Genomic DNA, 23,461 nt, shown 5'->3' on the forward strand with positions numbered 1-23,461 from the left:
AACTGTGCTCTCTAACAAGAGAGTATAGCAAAGTTTTTTGCTTGTCATGTTGCCCATGAAAAGCATTCTCCAAAAGTATTTCTCATGAAAGAACATGTTATGGTTCCTGTTCATGATTTTTAATTCTTTGTTTGTGGAGGCCTCTGACTCTTTCATTAGAGTCAGTCTTGCTATATTAACCTGATTGAGGTAAATGAAATGTTCTTGTAAAACGGTTCTTTAATGTGATCTCTGTTGTTGGTCTCAGTTTTGCTCTGAAGAGAAACTACTGCTGCTGAGATAAAAGGTGTTAGTGTGCTGTTCTTTGAGCACATTGGCTTTATCTGTACAGAATCATAGTGTTTGGATCATACAGTGCTTGCTCATAGTTCTCATAGGGCAAAGTTAATTAGGTTTTTGTGCCAACTGCATTTTGTTAAGAGCTTGGAGTAGGAAGAGGAGGCTAGAGTTTAACACACTCTTTAAAGCTGATGGTGCTAGAATGTATCTTTCCACATAGAGAGTGAAATTTTAGGTTTAAGCAAACTAAGTAGAGTTTTACTCAGAGGTTTTTAGTCCATTTTTAAACTAGAACATTGTTTGCAAATCTTGATTTTTGTTATATCAGGTTTGCATGCACCCATGCAGTGTTGGCTGTAAGCCAACAGAGTTCAAGACTCTTCTTTGCAAAGCGATGCCAGGTACTCAGGCTTTAAGCTACCATTTAATTACTTGAAACACTACTTACACAAACACCTCACCTCACTGTTCCTCTTATCTGTTGGTGCAGCATCTCAAAAGCATTAGTAGGGATGTCCAGCCACAATTCCATATTATAAAATCAGGCTGTCAGGGAAGTTTTTTGAAAAGGTTGTAGTTTCTTCCAGTGTATATATATTTATTTGGATTTCAGAGATGGTTGTTTCAAAACCATGTTTTCTTGGGAAAGATAAACAGTGGAGCTTCTCATCTAGGGGAGAAGAGACAGTATAAATCTAACCATAAGTAACAGTAGAACAAGAGTTATGTGAAGATGCTGAAGAGATTCAGTGATAAAATAGCTACAAGAAGTATGGTAAGCAGTGCTGAGAAAGCAAACCTACTGTTGCTTGATGCCCTCAAACAAGAAATATGGAAATTATATTTTCTCTTTCTATGAAGATCTTGATTTAGTCTTCCATAGAAGTGTTACTGTAGTCCTCTGTTTTTCTGTGAACCGCAAACAAGAAACTTCCAACACCTTAGTAAAGAAGAGGACAATAGGGAACAAGAAGAAATGGGCACAGATCTCCAAAATTACTGTGAGTGCCTTAAACTCTGCAAAGTCAGCAACAGTGATGAGGATTTTTGGAACAATACAGTGATGAAAACAGCAGAAGCACTGGTAAGTAAAATAATCTTTTCTCCTCTAGGAAGTTCTTCTCTGGCATGCATCTTCCCACCCTATTTGAAAATAATCCTGTGCCTGTTCTGAATTTACAGCATTTAGGCTGAAAGCAGGGCAAACTAGGCACTGAGCCTGCTACTCAAAACAGTTCTTATGCTACTGGTGTAATGTTTAATCTAGGAGAAGTCATGAGGTACAAATCAAAACAGTAATTTTAATAAACATGCATTGATACAGGGCTTTACCAGATATAGTATATTAGACTGAGGTTTCTTTTTTTCCTTCTTTCCTACTTTCCTACTTTCCTTCTTTCTTTTCAGATAAATATATTGGTTAGAGTAAGAAGCACCGAGCATTCCAGTTACAAGAAGGCTAGTGTTGTGCCTTGCGTTAGAAAAGCCTATGAGATTGGTTTTTTGTGGGGATTTTATTTTTTTTGTTGGTTTGGTTTGGGGGTTTTTGTTTCTTTGCTTGTTTTTGTCTTACTGTAGTGTTAACAGATGTTTGTTAAACATCGGTTGAGATTGAGTTAGAAACTGTTTAGGAAGAACTAGAGATATGGCAGTAAGGTTCTAGGGACATTGCTTCTTCCATTATAGTAATGTGCCTTTCTGTGCCGTTTCTAAGCCGTTTGAATGGGCTCCTACATGTACAGGGAAACAACAGAGTGGCCTATCCTACAGTTTTCTTCAGCTTTTCATTCGTGATGAACCCTTTATTGTCTTAAAAATTAAGTGTGGTCAAAACTTACAAGAGTCCACCACTATAACTGAGGTTTTGCTGACCTTTTCATTTTCTACCCTGTGTATGTCTTCCACCACCTACAGCTTCCTGCCCTTTTTGGCATCAGCTCATGTCAGGTACCCAGAGGGGGAAGGGCTGCAGGTGTGGAAAACCCAAAACATTACAGAAAGGAAAAATGGAAAGTTGGGGGAAGGGAATATTTCCTTTTGTGCTGTTTTAGTCAATCTAACAAGCTCTGTTTTGCTTTGGTTTTATGTCTATGTCCTCATCTGAAGCCTTGATACCTACTTCCAAGATGGACAGAAATGTGAAAATAGAGGAAATGGCTGAAGGAGGATACATTTGAGAAGCAGCTTCAGCACATACTGCAGTTAAAACAAAATGTATAGAAAGGATGTTCCAAGAGGATATCATGAAGCTAAAAGGAGACAATATACTGCAAAGACATGTTTACTGCTTTTTAGTCCTTTTGAAAATACTGCAGCCTTTGTGCTCTGCTGAATGCAAATAGATACCAGAGAGAACCGATTTTTGCATCTTTAAATAATGTGCTCTCAGGCATTTGCTTTCTTCTTTCACAGACTGTGCTGTTATATATGCATCTGTTTAAGATACTAGATTTCATTTTCTCACTAGCCTGCTGCTTTCCACAGAATGAAAACAATGTGCTGAGGTTTTTCATTTGCAGTAAATAAACCATTTGTAAACTTTTCAAAAAGTATTGTGTGCATTTGTTACTTACTTAGGTGGATGGTATGCAAGAATCGTGGTTTTTTCCTCTAAAAGTAATGCTTCCATTGATAAGTGTGCATGTAACTTAGCAGTGTGTTCTGGGAACATTCCTCAGTTTAGCAGCATTGTGATGAGTTTATCACTACTTAAGTAGGTGGCTGTTGAAATGGCACCAAGATATACCATCTTGGATATCCTCAGTGCTGGTGCTGGATTTTGTGTATTTGTATGGATAACAAGGAAATCTTTGCAGCAGTCTGGCAGATAGGCTGGCTTCACTTTAGATGCCTTAAAAAGGCTGTCGTAATTTAATTGCCTAGATAGTAGTAGTTTTTCTTTGCTACCATCCAGATAGCTTGTGTATTCTGATACCATAAACTGGCAAAGTTATGCAGGACCCTTTAAAGTAGCTCTTGACCTTGCATTAGGAAGATATGGTCAGGGAACAACTTTATATTGTTCAGTGTGACTACTTTATATCTTCTTTGACTCTCACCGTTAGTATGTTTGAACTGCCCTCTGGTTTGTTAAACCATGGAACATCTCTCTTGCTCGTGTACTACAGGCTATAGAAGAGTCGAGGCAGTGCTGAAGTACTATTTCTGTCCAATGTATCACTCTGTCCCTGGATAGGACTGTAATTTTTTATGCTTCCTTCTTTTTGGTCTTGTTTGTTGTTGTTTTGGTTTGGATTTTTGTTTATGCTCTGTGTGTTTTGGTTTGGGGTTTTTGTGCTGTCACTAGATTAAAATTGGGATACTGAAACACCGGCAGCAGAGTGTTCTGACAGCACATATCATAATCTGTCCTCACATTAATATTCATCTTCTTTCTGTATTGGAGCATATCTCACACTTGCCCTTCTAGAACTAGGATTAGAGTTGGTTGGCACACCACTCCCAGAGAAATGTCATTTGCACATGAAAGTACTGCTGCTGCTTCAGGGTGATAATTAGTAATGCAGAACTATTCTGCACCCTGTCTTGGGTTATGAAACCCAGAAATTACATTTTGCAGTGTTGAGTCACAGAAAAATGCACAATTTTAAAACATTATCCCTGTGTTTCCCCATCTTTGTAGTGCTTTTATCACACATGGCTATTCTATCCACATTGAGTTATTAAGTACTGGCATATTTTTTTCTGAAGCGTATTCAGGAATACTGATGACTCCAGCACAGTAGAGAACTAGAAGCGCTAAACAGTTCTGAACTATCATGTAGAACATGGGATAGTGAAAATGGAATTGTCAGTTATAGACTCCAAATAAGCACAGTTCCTACCAGTTCGTGTGCTGCGGGACATCATTCATTACATTCCCGGCAGGCCAGTACAGAAGCTATTGCCACAGAATCATCTTTGAGCTAAATCATAGGAAGGTGTGCCTGTGGTCTGTCAGCAAAGTCCAGCAAAAGTAGCCAGTGCAGATGTGGCACTAGGTGAAACTGCAAAGCTCTTATGGCTTTGGAGCAGGATTTCTCTGTTCTATTCATATTTCACCTATTGCAGGGCCAGAAGAGGCTGTGTTTGTTGTAGCTGCTGTATACATTTGGGAATTATATATCTCCCATTGTAGTCATGGTTAGATTTGACAATATCTTAATTTTGTATGAAAATAGTTTTCTCGTATAGGTCGTAGTCTAGTTAACAGTTATTTTGCTACTTAGAACTTCTTTGTAATTTTTAATGAAAATGTGAAGTAGTGAATTTGATGAAGTTTATATTTAAATATTGGGTATAACATGTAGCTTAAAAAAACCCTGAAAACAAGGAAAATAAATACATTTACTTGTTTAGGGAAAAAAAAAACAAAGATGTAAGGCTATAGAAATCACTGTCAGATAAAAAAATTAAAGGTTTTGCATAGCAGATATAAGTTTCTGTCTTTTGGACCAAGCAGTGTTGTCTCCCTCTGGGAGAAAAGTAAAGTGTTTTGATGTCTTATAATAATTGAACTTTTCTCTATTGCATTCATTTCAGCACATCTTGGAATGAGTTGTGCAACAGTGAATGCAACAAAACACCTCTGAAAGTTCACATGTATTGTTTATGGTTTTAGGATTTCTTTCTTACACAGAGCTTTCTCTCTGCACATATTTTTAAGATGTTGTATTTCTTCACAGATATACCACAAATGAGACCAAAGCCCCACTATGTAATGGTTAAGAAAGATGCTGAAACCAATGAGGCAATATATTGCACAAAGGAACCTTTTATTAAGGCTCGTGTTATTGTCATTCGATGGTTGGTGTCTTTCTGGCTTGAGCCAAAACCTCATACAGGACCTCATATTCCTGGGATGGAAGGTGAAAATGTGCCAAAGAATATTCAGGTAAAATCAAATGCACCAAAATGTGTTTGTTTTCATGTTTTTGTCTTAATTGTTATGTCAGCAATATGCACTCCTATGATAATTACAACTAATGAAAAGTTAAAAAAGGAATTTCTGAACAAATGTTATGCTTATTAATTCACTTCAGAACGATCTACTATGCTGCTTTTTTTTGTTTCAAATTCTGCAATTTGTTTTTAATCAAATAGACATAAGAACTCTTGAAATGCAGTGAATCCTTTTTTTGTGTGTTTTTTTTCTTGAATTCATTGTACTGAATAATTCATTAAATTATACTTGTTTAAGTATAATGTTTATATGTTATGTAAACATTATATATTGTATATATTATATATATACATTATATATTTTATATATATATATTATGTTTAAGTTGTATATTAAATTGTAGCATTCAATTGTTGTACTAAAAATGAGCTATGGAATATTCTTTAATTTTTATTTCAGAGAGCAGCTGCTAGCATGGCTTCAAGGGAGGACAGCAAAAATGACAGTACTGATAAACAGGATAGAAATGCAGAGCCAGAACAATCTCATTCTAATACAAGTACTCTAACAGAGAGAGAACCAAGTTCTTCCAGCCTCTGCAGTATTGATGAAGAGCATTTAACTGATATTGAAATTGTCCGCAAAGTCTTTTCTTCTAAAAGAAGTAATGTTAATTTTCTAACTGAGATTTTTCGACAGGTAAAAAACTCTCTTTAAAATGCATGAATCTTGATTATTAAATTATAAATTATCATTACGTCCTGGTTTTCTTTCAAGAGCACTTGATCAGCAGACATTATATAAAGTTCTTCTATCATCTTGCCTTTAAGGATCTGTCATCTTACCTTTAAGAATCAAAAAGCTAAAATTCTGAAATATTTTCTGTGTAGAATATCCCCAGTTCCTGATTTTTTTAATTTTATATCTTTAATAACCAGTTTGACAGCATTTAACTTAGACTTCACAGTTCCCCATAAACGTGAATGTTTTATCTTTTCATACATCAACACTGTAGCTATTAGTACTCACAACCAACCATATTTACATAAACCTCCTGTGGGAGTCTCCAGCTGTTAAAGAGCTGTTTTAGGAGCAACTGAATGTCCTTACCTTGATAGTGTTCATCAGAAGACTGGGACAGGTGGCTGTAGGAGGTAACAGCTTCTGCTTCTGACTTCACTGCAACCAGAAACGTTAGCTGAGCATACTCAAAATAGTGTTTCTCAACTGGAAACTACTAAACAAATTTAAACTGAGAACATATGCCAGAACAGAACAAGATAGACTTTCCTTATGCCCCATACTATAGATCAAAGACAAGAGAGTTTTCTAAATAATGGTAAAGAAAAATATACGAAGTTTCAAGTCCAGTGCACAACACTAAGTGCTTTAAACAGCAGAAAGCTTAACATTTTAAAACTCTGTTATATCTGGATGAAATGGATATTTTTGGATGAGGTAAATAAATGTTAGAAGCTTATCATATCCGTTGTATTGAAGAGCTTGGACACGTTACTGAAGGAGATACTTGAATTCAGCTGCCACTCAAGGACTTACCGGGTCTAAGACATGAAATGTAGTCTAAAATTATCAATGGTCAATTTAAAAACTGTCCCCACAGTGAAAAATGGCAGCAAAGGCAATTTTCTTCATTCTTTTCACAAAGTACTCTGTGAGTTATATAGATTATTTAGATTTTATGTGCAGTTATGAGATCTCATTTACATCATTATTTAGCCAGGAGTTTTCAGTGTAAATTCATTTCTAATATGTCAGATGTTGTCTAAAACATTAGGACTGAGTTATTCCAGTCAAGAAGAGGTTTCAGTTTTACTAAGTGGTAGAAAGATTGTTTGTAGGGAACAAGTTTTATGCATTTTAGACTTCAGGGTACAGAAAAATGTATATTGAGCTTGCCAAAGACTGTTAGACTTGATGAGCAAGTGTGTGACTGACGAACTTGTTTAATTCTGTAATGCATGGCTCAATTCCTTTCAGTGTGATAGTGGTATTAAATGTCTATTTACAGAGAGAACATAAAACTTGTGTTAAGTGGGCCCTCCTTAAAGACAGAGGCAATGAATCTTCAACATTCACAGCATAGACTCAGTAAAGCTGTGTGTTGGTGTAGTTTATCTGTTTTTTAAAAAATATAATTAGAATGTCGTGGTCGTTGGTAAATGTATTTATAGTTAGTTAAAACCTGACTAGTGTTAAAGGTTTCTGCTCAGTTGTTGTTACCAGTACGGCAGATACAGAAAACCTACTGAAGAGGGCACTGATCAGCCATTACATCAACTCATATGCACAGCTTATAGGAACAACAATTCTAAAGTCTTTTCAGGGAGTCATTTGTTTTAAGGTACCGTTTTGTAAAATCTCATTTGACTAAAAGTAAGATAAATGGCTACCAGTATTGTGTGTCATTTGAATTTTTCTTAGTCATTTAAAACTGGATTAACTCCACTCTTCCAAATCCTCTGAATGGAAAATGTTGTAATAAAAACTTCTGCTCATTCATTTTGCATATTTTTGAGGAGTGTGTGGGTCTGAATTTCAGCAGGCTAGATGTTAAGTAGATATGCCCGCATGGATTCTCATCTCTCTCTCTCTTTGGCAATGAAGTTGTCCAAGTACTTTCTTGACAAGTTACTGTGTTTAAATCTCATGTTTTTTTCAGTTTATATATAAAGAAAGTGAGCAAACATTTAGATTTAGGAGTAAAATGTATGTTAAGATCCTACAGTGGCTATATTTCCCCCCCTTATATCTTGTAACTTGTACAAGAGCCCTACTTGATTTCAAGTATTGTGACTGGGTTTTGCTTCTTTCTTTTTCTACTCAGGCATTTCTGTTACCAATATGTGAAGCAGCTGCCATGAGGAAAGTAGTAAAGGTGTATCAGGAATGGATTCAACAAGAAGACAAACCTTTATTTATGAAAGAACCTGAAGAAATAATGCAGTGCACAACTGTAGATTGTGATGAAAACATTGACCATAATTCATCAGAGAAAGGAAAAGAAAGAGAAGAGGTAAAATATTTTTGGTTACTATTTGTGCGGCTTTTTAATATGCCAGTAGACAGAGAAGTGGCTTCCTTGTTAGTTTATATGTGGTTTACTTTGATGTTAGAGCATCCGTTGGGGAAAATCAATTGTCAAACACTGCATGAGTGAGCTACCAATTTTATCCATTGTCTGAAGCTTTTTAATGTGGTTCGTTCAATTTAAAACTTCATATCATTTTATGAACTGTTCTCAAGTGATGGATTATACGGTATGCCAACGTTCAGCTGTGTAAAAGTTATATACAAATAAAAGCATGAGGAAAACAGTTGTTATTTTATTCATATACTTCTAAGAGAACTGCTACAAGCTTCGTGAAATATTTTTGTATCTTTAAGGTGCATTTGTCTGCCATTGTTTATTATTTAATATCTATTATATCCTTTTTCCTTTAATATAAAGCCAAATTACCTGTCTATAAATGTATGGGATTTTAAGAAAAAATATTTTTCAGGAAAAAGGGATGAACTCGAGTCATGTTAGAAATTCAAACTGGACAAGAAATGGCTGTTATGAAGACACTTTGCATAAAACATCTGAAATTGATATTGAAGAGCAAAATGTACGAGCTGGAGTGCAGTCAGTATTGCAGGTATGAAATAGACTTGATATCTAATTTTATCTAAATTATCTGTCTGAAATTATCTAAAACTCTTGCTATCAGCACATAAAGAGTGGAATGTAATGCAATACTTCTGCCAGGGAATCCCATGCATCTCTGAAGCATCTCTAAATTTTAAAAATTATTTTATATGTAACAAGTATGATGATAAATCCCTTCATGGCTAGGCTTCGCGAACGAAGATATGGGAAGGGCTCTACCCACATTTGCTACAAGCGCGCTCGTGGCTAGAAAGGCCAATATGAGATAGACACGTCTGGTAAAAGACACAGGAGAAAGACTCCTTCGGTGGTATTGGCAAGACATGATTCTTTCTGCATTGTCTTTTCTCCTTGAGAGTGATCCTGTGTGCGTTCTCAAAGGAAGCAGCAGCGTTACAGATGGTGTGTTTCCAGACCTCCCGATTGGAGGCCAGAGTAGACCAGTTATGTTGGTCAATATGGCCAAGGCTGAGATGTTGTTTCAGGGAGTCCTTGTATCTTCTCTTTGGGGCTCCTCTCTTGCAGCAGCCAGTGGCAAGTTCACCATAAAGCAAGATGTTAGGGAGGTGGTGGTCCTTCATCCTGGAGACGTGCCCTGCCCAACACAGCTGTGTTCTCAGCAACATGGCCTCAATACTTGAAACTGCTGCTTGTTCTAGAACAGACGTATACAGTTAGAATCATGACAGTGGTTCACTATACCTTTATTGACCTTAAGCAGGACAACGTGTATACCAGTGTTGGGTACCACAGTAAAGGCGTCAGAACATGCATTCAGCTCTGCATCATATCACAGAAAAAACAATCCTCATTTGAGTGTGACATCTTCAAATACCAGGCTTGCCAGGGCTAAGCAATGGGTTGGTGTGCCAAAACATGAGAAAAACAATCACTGATGGGACACCTCAATCTGCCTCATGAGGTGTTGCCTACAATGTACCACACCTGAAATGTTTTTACACCCATGCACTCAGCACGAGGGAAAAACAAGAGGAACTCAAAGCTTTTGCCCATCCCAGAGATTTGACGTCATTGGCATAAGTGAAACCTAGTCAGATGAGACATGTGACTGGAGTGCCCTGTTGGATGGTTACAGGCTCTTCAGGAGAGATAGACAGGGCAGAAGAGGCAGAGGGGTAGTATTGTATGTAGCATTAAACATTTGAAATGTTTAATGAATTGCTTCACTGAAGTTGAGGCTATAGAAAATCAAAGAGTGTATAATTTGGGGATCTTTTAAGGTCGTATAAAGTGTGTGCATTTTATGTATAATATGCATATGCACATACATACGCGGAGGTGGGTATATGACTCCAGACTCCATAATATTCTTTTATCCAGCAGAAAATTTATTCTGAGCAAAATAGTCCTGTGTGTTTGCCAGCTTACTGTGTGCACTTTTGCTGTGGGTGATCATGCTAATTAAAACTCATTTTTACCACAGCCTGAATGATTTTCTGAATACGATTATCTTTTGTGCTGTACACTGTTATATATAAAAATAAACTTTCTAACTGAAATCACTTTTGAATTCAAATATTTTACAATAATTTAAGCTTCATAATCTTTGTTTACAATGACTTTTAAAATATGAAGTGTTTCTGAGAAAAGAAATAGTGAAGTATCTGTTTGCAGTGTATCACAAAGGTTTACACATCCAAGAATGTCTCAAAGATTATTGATGTTGAAGTTTTTTAGGCAGAGGTTCATTTGATTACCAAATATAAGTTGTTTTGTGGTTTTTTTTAGCCTGAGTCAAGACATCATTCTAACCCAGTACTATGTCTCAGTTTGAGGGATTTCCTGGCCTGGAACCACATTTGACTTTCTCTGTGAATCAATAATCCAAGACTTCTTTCTTGAGTTTTCTTTAAATTTAATGCTTGCATAGGCTTATTTCTAGGCCCGTAGAGTAGGTTAGGTACATTAATTGGGGCTAGTGAGTATAAAAGCTGCATACTAATAGTTTTTAATAATTAAAAATCCAAAGCTCTCAGTAGAGGGAAATTATGACTGTAGGACCAATGAAGTCATGTACGTGTGGATTAAGAAAGATAAAAAAATAATTGAAAATCTAGATCTGTGATTCAAGTGCTTCCTAAACTTACACTAAAATATAATAACACTTCAGTAGTGGCTCCTTTAAGTCCTACAGTGTTCTTGCTTCCCTTTTTTTCATAATTTTCATTCTGAAAGTCCTAATTCACTGTCCACTGAAGTCAACCACTGTGGGGAAGGTATCCTGTTTCCTACTTTTGGTAAGCCTTTCTGATCCCAGTGGGATAAATGCTTTTAATTTCCCAGAACATAATACAGTCCATGTCATGCTGAAGCACACGCTGTGTACCAGAACTGTTTCAGGTAGTTTAGCATATATTGTACTAGTCAGTTGCTGGCTTACAGGTGGAACTTTTGTGCAGTGGACTTCTTTACTTTTGTCTGTCATATTAAAATAATCGTACTGAGTAGTTTGTTGTACCATCTGTCGATGAGAACAAAAATATTTAAATACGTTTTGTAGAAAAAAATGGGGAAAAGATCAGTCTCATTGTTGCTTAGTCATTACTTCAGACTAACATATTTAAATGTATACTTCTGTGTGCATAAGCAGCCTTTTCTGATAAAGATTTTCTCTTATAGATTTTTTCTTCCTGGTTCTATCAACTGAATCGCTGGAAACATGAAAGTGCTTCAGGCTCATAACACCCACTCTTTTCTACTTACAGGTTTTTATAATAAATTCTTCAAATATATTCTTTCTTGAACCTGCAAATGAAATTAAAGCTCTGCTGGATGAACACACTGATATGTGTAAACGTATTCTTAATATCTACCGCCACATGGTAGTCCAAGTGACTATGGACAAGAAGACATGGTAAAATGCTAATGCTTTTAGCTTATATTATTAGTTCACAAGATAAATGTGAAAATTTACTTGGTAGTAAACACAATAGAGTGGTATTTGCTATATGAACCAGTTTTTCTAAATCAGTAAATACATGAACATTACAGACAACTTAGAAAGGGGGAGGAGGATGTTAGCTGTTTTGTTAAAGCCTGTAGTGAGCTCCTAGTTAATTTGAGGTAGCTTAGCCTCAGTGAAAAAAGGAGTAAGTGGGGATATATAGACTGCTATTAAGGAGCTACTGATGATTTTTTCCAGGGCATTTTGCTCATGGATCGAAGTGTTAAAATATGGAAACATATATGAAGCTTCACAACCTTATTTAAAAATAAACAAAAAATCCTCAGATAAGCTTGGATAACTGTTATAATCAGATGTATGTTGTTCTTGACCTGTAATTGTGTACAGGAGTCTGTGTGCTGCGTAACTGTTTTATTCCTTTCCAGTGCTTAAGATGCCTAGCAGGTACAAAGGACCCTGCTTTCAGAGCAATTTATGTTATTTCCCACTCGTTTAAATAGTTGCCTGTAATGAGGTAGGACACTGACACCATTCTCCATTGCAAGGAAGCCACTAGCAAGGGGATTTCAAATGTCTGATTTACTCCATTTTCACTTGACTTGGTATTTAATCTGTCAATAGCATTTCCTGAACTCTGGGTGAGTAGAGTTGGCACTACATGTCATATGAAGCTCATCTCCTCTTCTGAGGAGTCAGTTCAAGGAAATTTAGGAGTGATAATAGAAAACATATTCTATTAGTTTGTTATTTTGTTTCTCAGTTTTGCATCAATGTAAAGAAGTGACTCTAGACCGTGATGGCAAAGATTATGCCACACAAAATAATTGATGAAGTATGGTAATGATAATTTAAGATAGCTAAAACCTGTAATTCACAGGGAAAAAAAAAGTAAAAACCCAGATTGAAAATGTAATTAAAACTTTGCTGGTAATTTCAGACTTTTCAAGGCGATGGCAATTGAATGACTTGACAGAAGATGTTAGAGTGCAACAGGAATTCCTCACTCTTAAGTGTGAAGAGAAGATTGGAGTAATTTCTTTTACGAGAACCGAGTTAGGCTGTTTGTCATCATTATATATATTCCTGCTTGGAGTGTGTTTGAGCAAATCAAACTTGGTTATTACCTTTAAAAATATTGTACTGTATACAGAAGTATAACAAAATGGTAACTCCAAGTTTAATGTTGTTTTGCAGGGAGCAGATGCTACTTGTGCTGCTTAGGGTTACTGAATCTGTGCTGAAAATACCACCCCAAACTTTCTTGCAGTATCAAGGAAGAAAAAATTCCACTTTAGCTGGAAGACTTGCAGGACCTCTTTTCCAGGCAAGTAAACATAAATTCACTTTAATTAATTCAGCCTTAATTTTAATTAAGAGATTAGATACAACAACCACTGTTGCCTAGTTTGTCATCTTAAATCATTGATATGTTACCCAGATAATGTGAATGGCTTGGGTTAAAGATGTAGTTACATTTCTTACTCTCTGTCTTACATTTTAATGTGACACTATGACAAGTTTTTGAGGTACTGTGAAATTAAAAAGTTGCTGTCATTTAGTTGAGTTGGAATAACTGATAAGGATGACTGGCAATATGTGCAGTTTTAGCCTACTTCCATTGCAAAATTGGCTCAAGTCAGCACAAAATCTGTGCCATCCATGCCTAACCAATGGCTTTTTTTATTTCTTAGAGAATTCTGTAGTTCCTTACAGAAAGCTGTAGCAAATCCTTTCAACACTTGCAGAGTGCTGTTGTGTTGGGTCCTCTGTAAAAGGTTCTTTAATAGAAAAAAGAAGAATATACAAGATAATGAGTCAAACCATTTGTTCCTGTATCTTAAGTTAGAGCCCTGTGTTCACATTACACTTGATAATTCATGAAAGTCTGTGTGTACTGAGGAAGAAAAGAATTTCAGGACTACACAGAAATTTCTGTGGCAGTTAGAAGTTTCTTTTTAAGTAGTAACAATTGAATGTTGTCATGTTATGTTCACAACCCAACTTTTCTCTATTCTTTTAGACTCTTATAGTGGCTTGGATCAAAGCAAATCTAAATGTGTACATTTCTCGAGAACTTTGGGATGACTTGCTGTCTGTAATGTCATCACTGACATATTGGGAAGAGCTGGCCACTGAGTGGTCACTGACAATGGAGACACTAACTAAAGTATTGGCTAGAAACTTGTATAGCTTGGACCTGAGTGACCTGCCATTGGATAAATTAAGTGAGCAGAAGCAGAAAAAACACAAAGGCAAAGGTAAGACAACACTCTATAGACATCATTTGAATTTGAGCTGGGGTAATGAGATGTTGGGCACAGGATAATTTTGGTTTCGCTTTTATTGGTATACCTAATTAGGCCTCTCTATCACCTGAAATAACCCTGTTTCTTTGAGGTAAAGCTGCTTTTTAGAACTACCACAGAATCCTCACATTAAGATTAATTTCTGCAGATAGGCACATATGGAATGTAATTCTTAAAGGTGTGTTGAATTTAAACTAAAATGTTAAAGCAGCTGAATAGTTGAGTCCTGATCATAACTTCTTGAAAATAACAATACTACTCATCTGGTGAAAATTAAGCCATTGCAAGCACAATTGGAATATTGATCCTGAAATGTTGTTACAAGGGGAAATGTAAGGTGAACATACTTTTCTTTGGTACTAATTGATTACTAGTCCATGGTGAAGACAGGTTTTATTAAAATGACCTTGTGGATTATTTAAGAGATAGTATACTTTTAATAATCAGTATGAGCAGTACCTGTTTTCAAACTGATTCCTAAACATTGCAGAAAATACTCTGTAAGACATAATATGGGGAGAGGAGGTGACTATTTGCTTATTATGGTACAGTTCTGGAATTGGTAAGGAGCAGGAAGTCTGTCCTCCTCAGTAGGGGGCTGGATTGAAAGTTGAAAAACCTGGATTCTTTTCTTAGTTCAGAGACTGACTTTCTGCATGGAACCATTAGAAATCACTTCTTTGTTTCCACTTTTGTAAAACTTTTGTAAGGATAATATTCTCCTTTAAAAAGTTCATTGTGTTTTAATAGTGAGAGGCAGGATTATATTTAGGGTGAGTAAAAAAGATGGAAAAACATGTCATTTTTAGTCTGCTTTTTATTTCTCTGTGTTCTCATTGATCTGGTTCTCCAGTCAAACCTGAGGGAAGGTACAATATCTTAGAATTTGTCAGTGAGAAGTAATCTGTGTGGATTCCCTCTCTTAAAGAGGTTGTTCCTGTAGGCTGTTTCTGCTAAAAACATTTCACATGCTTCTATGCTTCTTATCTTGAGCAGAGTCATTATTCACACTTCTGTTTTTCTAGTGTGTGGCAAGTGGATGAAAACATCCTTGAGAGACTGTTTTAGACCATGCATTTTTTGTTTTCCTATACCGTACAGCTTTCTTCTTTTACTTCCTAAAGACACAGTTAAAAAAAAAGTCTGATGTGGGATAAGAATATTTATAGTTATTTTAATACATACTTTAAAAAGTATTTTGAATAATCTGTATCACCCATACCGAGCTACAAGAGAAAAGTTTCTTAGCCTTTGGTAATAGAGTTCCAGAGAAAGCCTCCATTGCTAAATGTGAGTCGCAGAGCTAAGTGCAGCTTTGGAAGGAATAGATATCATACAAATTATGCTAAATTTCTTTGACCCTGTTTGTTTGCTAATAATAATGAACATGTTGGACTAGAGCTCACTGTCCAAGAAGTTGTCCTTTGCATGATTGTAATTGTGTCATTTTGGATGGATAAGGACATACGTTGCAAATGCTTTTCACCTTTGTTTTTTACATAGTATTGTTATTGTTACATCCTCATATCAGCTTTATTTACTTAATATAAATTTCAAATCTGGATTTTTTCCATCTTACTACAGTATTTTTTGTCAATTTCCAAAGAGTGGAAATCTGAGCCCATCATCCCATTTTTTTGCTTTTGCATTTTGTGTAAAAATATTTTATCATAATTATTTCGTGTTCCTCAATGTCATAAAATTATTTGGAAAAACCCCCACAATATTAATGCTTTGAAATGTATGATTTTGTGTGTATTGTCTAGTAGGAATAGCAAAGGAAAAGTTAGATATTTTATCAGACTACAGCTTTTGTGAACTCATTTTTTTGGAAAATAAAATTACAGTAGCTTAATAGAACCAACACTTCTGAAGAAGTTTGAGTATCGCCCAGTGTTAGTGCTGGCTGAGCTTTTGAAATAATGCTTGCTTTGGTAACATAATTTATTCCATCCAGCTTTAAAACTCTTTGAAAGAACACAACTGCAATTATCTGGTGATACCAGAATAGAAGTGAATAGATTTGCAATTCTGTTTTTGCAGGAGTTGGGCACGAATTCCCGAAGTCTTCTGTCGATAAGTCCTTTTCTAGAGGCTGGAGCCGTGATCAGCCTGGACAAGCACCAATGAGACAACGCAGTGCTACAACCACTGGCTCTCCGGGAACAGAAAAGGCAAGAAGCATAGTACGGCAGAAAACAGTTGGTAAGTATCTGTAAAAGCTGATAGAAGTGACATTTGAGAAAGGGTAAGGAATTAATAACTTCTGTAGCAGTGTGGATAGCTTCTCTCCGCAAAGGTATACTATCTATAATAATTTACACATTAGTTAAATGTGTAAATTATGCACCTTTATGTGCTTTGAGGGTGGCTGAATAACTTGTGTCTATTAGAATTACAGTTACTGCAAATGCAAATAATACATTTGATACATTAATTCTTAGTGAGTTTGATCACATGCCTAAGCTGACCTGGAAAATAATACCATTGTGTGTGTATGAAGGAGAAATGGTTTGAGCAATGCTGCAAATAGGTGAGTCAGAGAAGGTTTCTGAAGTGTGTGTTTTCATAAACTACACAAGATGGGTTGAGTTTTTTCAAACTGTTCAAAGGAAAGCATGAAAAATATGTGTATGTCTGCATAGTTTATAAGATACGCTGTCTTTTACTATACTCTGAATATTGCAATAATGAAAGATTGGCACGGGTGTGTGCAGTTCTCCATTTCTGAAATCATCTATTTCTCAATTTTATTACTTGCAGATACTCTTTACTGTGTTAGAAATGAGTGATGCTGAGCAATGCTTTAGGTGAACTCCTCAAAAGAAGACTCATTTATGTTCATATGATTTGCTTAGACTATGTTAACATGAACTGGACTATGAATTTCTTTACGCTGTTGTCTCATCTTGATGATCTTAGTGCTATTCCTTATGTGAAGGAAAATTAAGCTGATTTTAATTTTTTATTTAGAATAAGAACCTTTAAGGAATATCTCTTTTTTTACTATCTCTGTAGTAGTAGTGGCTTTGGTCATTGTGTGTTGTTACTTCAATGATACTTCTTGGAAGTAGGTACATTCTGACACAGTTTTAGAAACTTGGGATGCATATTGGCCATTGAATATATAATTGTGCTACCTTGTCAGAAATGAACATTTTGTTTCTTTTTCCAAAAATATTTGCAATTAATTTTTTTAAGTCACAAAGGTTATTTAGACAAAGGTTTTATTTGAATATTCTTCAAAATTCTTCACTTTAAAAATTTGTTCTCTCCTAAGGCTCTTGTTGATTTGGGAGAATTAATTGTCCTGTAAGCCATACAGAAATGAGAGAAAATGAAATCATTACTCCAAAATTTCCTGTCTTTTTTGCACATTCAAATACTATACAGCTTTTCCTGTATCTCATGCTGACAGCACCTAGCTTTCCTCATGGATCGCAGATACTTTAAATGCAATTTCTGTTTCTATGTAGATTGTCTGTGATTAACAGTTGTGGTGGTTTTAAGTCTTAATTTCTTAACAAGGTAAAGATCATGTTAAAATTTCTCTTTCACAAATAGTTAATATTTCAGATATTCTGTCAGATGGTTATGTTGTTTGGTCAATTTATTAATGATTTTGTTTTTCTGCTATTTGAAGTATGGCTATTTATATGATGTTAGCCTTAAAATGACTGGAACTTATCCTTAATAAGCTATATATTGACCTGGTTAGCAGCAAACTAATCTGATTTTAGTTTCACTGGACATTAGCTTCCATGGTTTTGTTCCTTTCCTCCAATTGTCTTATATATCTGATATTCATCAACCAAGTTTGTATTACTGCAACCAGTTAAAATTTCAACTATATTCATGTTGTAGAATACCATCTGTGGACAAGCATCCCAGAATTGCTAGGATGATTTTAAAAGATGTAAAGCCCACAAAGAATTTCCAGAACCAGAATCCCAACTCTTCTGGTTTTTAAATGTTAATGAGGAAAATGTTGCAAAATGTTACATCTGTCTTAAATGCCTGCAAACTGTTTTTTGTTATTGCCTCTCAGATCTGCAAAGAGAGCTGTTCAGATGCTTCTTAATCTGTGCCAGTTAATACAGGGTCACGTAATAAAAAGCAGTCACAAAAAGTAAAATCTTCTACAGAGCATTTTGCTGGTCAGATCTTCTTCAGTTTAGCACTAGCTCCACAAACTAAGACTGTAATTGAGTCAGACCTTAAATATGTTACATGATATCTGATATGTATTACATTCCCATTGATTATGAATAATGTATATACTCTTTATATCTGAGTAGGGGGGATGTACATGTTGAATATTTTATGGTAAGAAAAAGCTGGGATTTCTTTTTCATCTGTTTTATGTTGTACACATTTCTGTGTACATCTGTGCACCTCTATTTTTTGAGCCATCATCATGCCGGCGCACATTTATTGCTGCACCAAATATGTGTGTGTGCGTGTTACTCAAATAAAAATCACAGCTTTTCTGATATGCAGTGTGTGCATTTTTAGCCTGAACTTATGTAAAGTAATTTTTGGAAAAGGGCCTTTAAACATAGTATGCATATGGGTTGAAAAATCTTCTACAAGGCTAGATTTTTCACTTAGGCAGCAGGCTCTAATCCTATAAAATACTGTATCAGAAAGAATTTACTATCTTATTGTTCTGCTTTTTTTTATAGGCAACAGTGGAAGGTTGTTTATAGGCAACAGTAGAAGGTTATAAATTGTCAAATATGTAGTCCACATTCTGATATTAAGTCTGCCTCTGCTTAACTACTTATTTGGATGTAATATGGTGGAAAACATCCAGTCAAATTAAGAGGAACACTTTATGTTAAGATTTATAATCAACACAGTATCCAATATCCAATAGCTTGATTTATTCAGAATCGTTTAGGTTGGAAAAGACCCTTAATATTTACTATGTAGCTTATTATTTTTTCTCTTGTGTACATTCATTTTAAGATTCACAGAGATGAATGTAATGCATCTATCACTGTATCCTGAATTTTATTACTGTATCTCTTAAACAAAGAGATACTTAAACTTTACACATAATTACCTTCTAAAAAAATGATTTCTGTCTTACAAACTAAGTTAAATAGTATGGCTTCAGTTTTAAAAAGTCTTATCTTTCTGAATTTTTTTTCAAACTGATGTTAAGACACCACTTGAATTGTGCTGCACTTGTCAAATGTATTTTCTACTCCATGTGACCTACCCAGGTTATCTACATGTTAATGTTAGTAGCAATTCTTTAACCTGGTTTGGAAGTGTGATGCGCTCAACTGTCACTACACTCCATTCATGTACTTTTGATTTCCATGCAGATTAGGTGCACTAAGATTCTAAGTCTTTATTCCATGTTGTTTTGAAAATATATATATATAGAGAGAGAAAAGTTCAAATATTGCACTGACAATATTTGTATAAGATGCACTGAAGTTTATCAGCAATAATTTTAACAGAAGCTGGCCGATTTGCAACAGTTTGAAAAGGAAGCTGCTTGAAACAATAAATGTTGCTTTTTGAAGGTTGAATGCAGTATCAGTTCTTGCTCTGACAGAGGAAAACAAATGTCATGAAAATTTATTTTAAATCTATTAGAAAAGCTACAGATATAACCTTGATTGTGATACCATAATTCTTATGTAAGTTTTCTATTCTGTAGAAATGGTGGCAGGATGTGAGATGTGAGAAGGTGATTTAACATCAGTTTAGCAAGATTTATCCCGTATCAATTAAAAGCCAGGCCCTATGGATAAGAACCAACTTAATGCTTTTTGTTGTCAAACCATTTCACTTCAGTCATTTCACTTTTACTGTGGAACTATAACACTAAAACTTTGATTTTTCAACCCCTGATGCAGTGGGAAAAAGTGTTAATTAGTTTCTTGATTTGGAATGCAAAATCTCTGTGATTGTCATAATAAAGGCATTGTTGCTGCTTTACATAAAAGTTGAAAACTCAGAATGTCTTATGTGTCCACTGATTTTTTTTCTTACAGCTCTACCAATATCTGCCGTGCTGAAATGTTTTAATTTTTGAATTTTCTTCCTTTTTATCTTTGTTTTCTCTGTTGCTGCTTTTTCTGTGACACAAGCCTTTCATTATAGTCACTCTTCTTTTTTCCTTCCCCACTTCTTTCTTTTCCTTTTTAAAGCCATGAGAAGCCGATCCATTGGTGAATGTGCTCTGCCATCGGCCTATATACGCAGTGCTAAAAGTGCTCCTGTTCTGATCCATACTTCCAAACCCTTCTTGCCTGATATTGTTCTCACTCCCCTTTCTGATGAGCTTTCAGGTAGTGCCACCTCTGCTAATTTCTGCACCCCCTTTATCACTTTTTTAAACCTTCTGCTTTCAAATTCTGCTAAATCATTAAATTTTTTCAAAGTAAAAATACTCTGGGGATGGTGGGAGAGGGGAAGAGATTAAGAATTAATATTTTGAGTTACATAAGATACCATGCTATTTTACAATCCATTCTGGAACTGTTAGAAGTTAGTGCTGTGCCAATGTTTACTGTCATAATAGTGAAAATTAGAGAAATATCTTCGCTTTTTCAATTTATTGTTAAGCAGCAATATAACATCTGTCTACTAGAGAGTACAACTAATCTAAAATTTTTGTGACAAGTGAGGGAGGGAAAGGAAGGACTTAATTTTACTTTGTTTTCCATTTACCTCTTTCTATGTAAATTTTTGAATTCAGTGTCATAGATGTTGTGTGAACAACCATGGTGATACGCTTTAGCTCCCATGAAAAAAGAATGAAGTATATGGTGTCATATAATATGCTTTACAGTATGACTTTTTCATTAGCATATAAAAACATATAAAAAATCTGTGGTTTGGAATTCTAAAGTGCTGTGTTTTGATGTTATTTTCCGAATGATCCATTTTTTAGAATTATGGTTTTCCTCAACATTCTGTTTGGTCCAGCAAGGTAGTTGACTACAAGTCTCACAGTAGCTTATCTAGGACAATTTTCTCTGAACAAATAGGTTCAGGAATTAGAATTAGCACAGATTTTAAAAAATGCATGTTTAGCAATAATGTTATCTTTCCATCTATTGTGTAGATATAAATTAGTAGTGTGTTAAGGCTGACACTCATGTTATGCCTTTGTCCCAATGCATGAAAAAAAAAAATCAAACCACCAAACCAAAAGCATAGTGGGAGGACTCTCTCTCTATATATCCAAAACAGTGTACAAATATAAGGACTTAATGGCAGTAATGGTTTTATGGACATTTTGTTTCTTTTCTGTCTCTCCTATCTGCCTTTGTTACTCAAGAACTTCCAAGAACTGAATCTTCATAGTTTTATTTTGTCTTGTGTCACAAAATTCTTGTAGCGAAACAGAAATTTGGTGCCTTAGTATTCAGTCTGAAAATATAAATGGAGAATCAGGAAAGTTCAAGGTACCCACTCTAGAGAGACCAGACTTTCACAACGTACAATTACAAAGTAAGTTTAATAAAATACAAATTATATGTAATAAATTAATAAATGTATGAGTGCAAAGGGTATCTTTCTGAGATATAAGTTATTAGAAGATAGGGATTTTTATAGGAATGATACATGAACAACCTGTTAGGAAATACATCTTACCTGGCCATGGCATTGTTGGAAATAGTCAATTCTTAATGAAGATCTTAAGAGCACCTGCAGAAGGGAGTGACCTATTATTTTGTCACATAATCAGATACTTAAATTATCCTGTCCTAAAGAGGGCAAAAGTGCTGTTGTAGACAATTTCATCATCTATGTTTCTGAAAAGTCCTGGCTTGCATCTTACTTCTAATGTGTCCCAAACCTTATGACTCTCTTGATATTATCCTTTCTGTTGATACTCATGCAATACAAAAACTGCATGACCAATATAATTCTTAAAAGTAAAGCGATGTTACAGTCCTTTGCACTTTGAACATAGGAAAGGTCTTATGCCCTTCCTGTTTTTTGTGACCTCTCAAAAGCAGCCTGGGTGTTGCAGCAGCTTCATGATGTGCTCAGGAATCTTGAACACTGCCAGAAAACTAAAAAGCTCTAGTGAAGAAAAGCAAGCCATTAGAGTGTTGATGGGGAAGTAGCAGAGTAAAGGATACACTGTCCACTGGATCAGAGTGCACTTTGCTCTTTTAATTTTCTGCATTTTTAATTGCGCTCTCTATCTTTTCTTTTTTTTTTTCACATGAAGCTTTATCATTTTCCTTGCCTTTTCTTACAGTAAATGTTATTTTCTGAGAGCTTTCTGTTTCCAGAGGTACAGTATGTAATTTGGGAAGTAATCAAATTGCTTCTACCGTGTGTTCTAGATAATGAACAATATGTAGCTAGTTCTGACAGCCCTTCGTCTTATTTCATAATTGTATAAATATCCCTGTTATCCAAAATGACTTTACGATCCAACACAGCTTGAAGGAGAGAAGGTTTCAACTTATTCCAAAATAATAGAATGCCTAATATTAAGTTTCTGAAAGTAGTATTCAGCTACTTTTTAGCTGTGAAAACTCCTCATTGAAAGGTAGACTCACTGAACACTGGTAAATCTGGACAGGTAGTCCAACAAAAAGCATTTATACCCAAACCTTTACTTTTTGTACAGTATATTAATTTTCAAGAGTATGGCAGAACATCCCACTTGACTATAATTTGTTATTTATTGATACATAGTATTTCTCTTGAAGATCAGTCAGTAGATTGACAAAATATTTTGCAAAAGCTCAGTATTGACATTCAGTCATCTAGCATCATAGAGAATGCTTCTCCTAAGATTGTATTTCCTTTGTGTAGTTTCTAAGTTATGCTGTATTTCCATGTGCAGAATATTAGCAACTTTTCAAATAATATCCAGAAAGTGGAAGTGATTTATGCTTTAAGGTGTTTAGTTATTAAAGTGATTTTAGTATAGTGTATTTGTTGCAAATATTTATAAAAAGAGCTTTTCCTTTAGCCTGTTAGAATCATAACAAATCCAGTCTTACACTTTGACAAGATAACTATTAAAATAACTATTCATTCTGGAACCGTTGAGGATTTTCATGTAGAAGACCACTCATGAAGCAAAGTATTAATGAGATGTAGGCAAGATTCCTAAAAGCAATGGGCAAACTAATGAATTGCAGGTGATAGATTTTTCCTTATCTACCAGGACTAAAAGAGTCAAATGTAGTATTAACATGAAAGGGAGATGCGTATTGGGCCTTTACAACCTTGCTCCCAAAGCAGTAAGTAATCATTAAGCTGAAATATAAAGAAATCATAACTGTAATGTCAGTATGGCTGTAATTATTCTTTAATCCCAGAAACTCACAGAATGAGTGTGTTCTTATTAAAAAAAAAAAATCAAAATGAAAGCTGAGAAG

The 23,461-nt window shown here is 35.2% G+C and overlaps 1 protein-coding gene across 14 annotated transcripts in view; it reads left to right on the forward strand.

The window, feature by feature from the left end:
• The window catches only part of RALGAPA1 (Ral GTPase activating protein catalytic subunit alpha 1), a 142,703-nt gene that overhangs the window by 21,062 nt on the left and 98,180 nt on the right, over positions 1-23,461 (forward strand). For 10 of the 14 annotated variants that reach the window (XM_051806199.1, XM_051806201.1, XM_051806200.1 and 7 more), the window contains exons 9-17: positions 4,965-5,173; positions 5,642-5,881; positions 8,028-8,216; positions 8,704-8,841; positions 11,579-11,727; positions 12,973-13,102; positions 13,799-14,036; positions 16,128-16,289; positions 20,255-20,395. In XM_051806199.1, coding sequence (XP_051662159.1) covers positions 4,965-5,173; positions 5,642-5,881; positions 8,028-8,216; positions 8,704-8,841; positions 11,579-11,727; positions 12,973-13,102; positions 13,799-14,036; positions 16,128-16,289; positions 20,255-20,395 — 1,596 coding nt within the window. The remainder of the gene's footprint in view (positions 1-4,964; positions 5,174-5,641; positions 5,882-8,027; positions 8,217-8,703; positions 8,842-11,578; positions 11,728-12,972; positions 13,103-13,798; positions 14,037-16,127; positions 16,290-20,254; positions 20,396-23,461) is intronic. The other 4 variants (XM_051806202.1, XM_051806211.1, XM_051806212.1 and 1 more) reach the window with 1 other exon arrangement.

The sequence above is a fragment of the Manacus candei genome, unplaced genomic scaffold, assembly GCF_025592945.1.
Source record: "Manacus candei isolate 608988 ecotype Guabito, Panama unplaced genomic scaffold, ASM2559294v1 h1tg000067l, whole genome shotgun sequence".
NCBI classification, from domain to species: domain Eukaryota; kingdom Metazoa; phylum Chordata; class Aves; order Passeriformes; family Pipridae; genus Manacus; species Manacus candei.